Here is a 3,198-nt window from a genome sequence, read left to right as displayed (position 1 = left end):
AGGGCGGGCGGTGGGGGCAGCGGCAAGGGGAAGAAGAGAGAGAGAGAGAAGGGAAGAGAGAGAGAAAGAAGGGAAGAGAGACAAGGGGAGAGAGAGAAGGGGAGGGCCGGCGGTGGCGGCGACGGGAAGAGGAGGCAGAGAGAGAGATTTTGCAGGAGAGAGAGAGAGAGCGCGTCGGGGGAAAATGAAGAAGAAGAAGATAGGGTATATTATGTCAGATTTATTTGCGACAACATTGTCGTCGTAAATAAATTTAAAATGTCATCGCAAATAATAAACAGATGTCAATTATTTGTGACGACGTTATCTCGTCGCAAATAATTTTTAAGTCGTCGTAAAAAATCATTTTTCCCGCGTCTACTTTTTCGTGAAATCTTAAAAAGATTATTTACGACGACAAAGAGACAATGTCATCGCAAATAACCTAAAACTATTTGCGACGACAAATGTCATCGCAAATAGTAAGATATTTGCGACGACTTATCGTCGCAAAAAATGGATTACCTTCGCACCAAAAATCCGCGCCATTGAAATTTGCGCTCTAAAATTATTTGCGACAACATTTAAGTTATTAGCGACGACATGGTTATTTTATTTAACGGGAAGTAATTGTGACGACATGTCGTCGCAAATATGGGATTATTTGTGATGACAAATGTCGTCGCAAATGGCCTTTATTGTTGTAGTGATTGTAAGGAGAAAAATAAATAAATAAACGGCCAAAATATCTAAAATTTTTGCTAAATTTTCCCGAAACGATTTTACAAATATCGATATTTAAACTAATTTTTATCAATATTGTTATGATATTATGATCATGGAAAAGATTTTACAATAGAAAGATCTTTAAGAACCTTTTAAACCCCAAAATTTCAGAAATATGACAGTATTTTGCGTCCTTGAATGGCAGTTTCTCCAAATAACCCTTATATAGCAAATAGTACTGGATTTTTGGTGTTTTCATTATAAGAAGAAATTACCTTATGAGAGTATGTTAAAAGCTAAGAGTGGTTCTAGTCACACTCTTTTTTTTTTTTTTTTTACTCTCCTCTTTTTAAAATTAAAATTTTTTTATTATGAAAAGATCCTTAAATAGAATGACAAAAAGGACAATAGACTTAGTTATATAATTAAAATTTTATTACAAAAGGAAAAACTGATAGTCTTTTTTCTCTCCACACACTCCACATTTCATATTCTCAAATTATAAACTATTTCTATTTCAAAAAAATAAAGAAGAACCATATAATTTTCACGTTTTAATGACTATTTTAAAAAATTAGATAGAAATATGTTCAATTTTCATTACTACTTGTTGTATGAAGATTTTTTTTCTTTTTTTCTTTTTGGTTTTCGTTTTATGTTCATATTCGTTTGCTAATCAATTTCTTAAGTAAATCTTCCACCTTTGTTTCGTTTTTTTATAATGTCAAATTGCAGGGTTTTTTCCTTTATTTTTTTAATGCTGCTTGTGCTCATGAGGTAGTATTTTCTACTCACATCAATATTTAATAAATATAATGCAACTCAATTTATGGTTTTTTTTTTCTTTTCATTTACTTTTTAATTTATAGTTATTTTTTTGTTTTTTTGGTGAATCGTTTATTTTGCATTTTTTTTCCGTTTGCTTATGCTATTTGGACACATTTTTACCGCTCCAGGGCTAAAGTTTCAACAAGAAATTAAAAAGATATAAATAAAAGATAATACTAAAGTAATAAATTAATTTATGTAGGAATGTAGTTAAAAGGGGATGTGAAGAGTAAAGAGGTGGGTATGGACTATCTTTAATAATTTTATGAAAATAGTTAGGGGTAATTTGGAATAATTATAGAGATGTGTAGGAAAAAAAAACTTGATCATTTGAAAATTATATGGAGTATGTAGTAAGAAGGGAGATTTGAAGAGTTAAAAAGGAGGTGTGAATAGACTCACTGTGTGGAAGTAATATTTGCAAGAACAATCTTTGATTGACTGACTGTGTGGAAGTAATATTTGCAAGAACAATCTTTCAGACAAGATGCTAGTTAAAAAATCAAGAAGCTGAAACCTGCTTTAAAAATTACAAGCATTATGGAATCTGCTCACTCTGGTTCATGAGTTTAAGAATAGCATTTGCTTTTCTTTGCCCTCTATTGGTCCCACTCCTTGTGATATCAACCAAATGCTTGTACACTCCGAACTGAAGAGCGGCCAACATGAAGGATGAGTTGTTTGATCCCAACTCAAGCAGCACCGAAGCTGCGCACTCCTTGTTCTTTGGGGCCCCTTCTCGGATAAAGTCGACGAGAGTTTCGATGAACGAGAGCTGCCCAATCTCTTGCCGCCCGTCGGGGTGCGCCGCAATGAGTAAGAGGATGGAGAGAGCCTCATCAACCATTCCCAAATTCTTGTGTTTAAGCAACTGAAGCAAAGGTGCCACAATGCCAGCAGAAATGGCCCTGGTCCTGTTGGCTTGGTTTAGGGATAAGTTAAAGAGTGCAGTGGCTGCATCTTTCTTGCCCCGAATTGTCCCGTTTTGAAGCAAATCCACCAATGGTGGTATTCCATTTGATAGCCCCACAATCATTTTGTTCTCATCAATTATTGACAAGCTAAACAAGGCTGCTGCAGAGTTCTCTCTAGCCTCAATATTTCCCTTCTCCAAGACTTGTATTATGGCAGGAATGGCTCCTTCTCTAGCTATGATCTTCTTATTGGCTTCATCGATGGACAAGTTCAGTAAAGCCGTGACGGCGTGTTCTTGAATCTTTGAATCCGGATAGGATAAGAGTTGCACCAATGGTGGGATTCCTCCACTCTTTGCTATGAGAATTCGGTTCTCGGGGTTCTCTTTCGAGAGCATCCGAACCTTCTTGATCGCCTTTCGCTGTGAGTCCAAGTGACTGGATGATAGCTGCTCAACCAAGGATGAGATTTCCTCTTTTTGACTTGTTGAGGAGTAGCTTTCATGGCCTGGTGGGAGGTCCTTTGTAGGGAGCTGAAAATTATTCTTCTCAGACCACTGCAAGATTAGGTTTTTTAGTGCATAATTTGGCGCAAGCAATAGGTGGGACAAAGTTTGCCTGCTCTTTGGACATGTCTTGTGATTGGAATCAAACCACTTCTGTATGCTCTCTCTTTCATATGACTTCAATAAGTGAAAAGAAGAAAAAATCAAAAAAAAAAAAAAAAAAAAAAAAAAAAAAAAAAAAAAAA

General features: G+C 35.6%; 1 protein-coding gene across 1 annotated transcript in view; it reads right to left on the bottom strand.

Moving 5' to 3' along the window:
- Window positions 1-2,071: 2,071 nt before the first annotated feature.
- LOC21407572 (U-box domain-containing protein 15) overlaps window positions 2,072-3,198 on the bottom strand; it is a 3,906-nt gene continuing 2,779 nt past the window's right edge. Inside the window, exon 4 of the mRNA XM_024164340.1 lies at window positions 2,072-3,130. Within this exon, the coding sequence (XP_024020108.1) occupies window positions 2,072-3,130 (1,059 nt within the window). The remainder of the gene's footprint in view (window positions 3,131-3,198) is intronic.

The sequence above is a fragment of the Morus notabilis genome, unplaced genomic scaffold, assembly GCF_000414095.1.
Source record: "Morus notabilis unplaced genomic scaffold, ASM41409v2 Scaffold314, whole genome shotgun sequence".
In the NCBI taxonomy this organism is placed as follows: Eukaryota; Viridiplantae; Streptophyta; class Magnoliopsida; order Rosales; family Moraceae; genus Morus; species Morus notabilis.
Note: the sequence above shows the minus strand (reverse complement) of the source record. Positions and strands in the feature narration are given on the sequence as shown.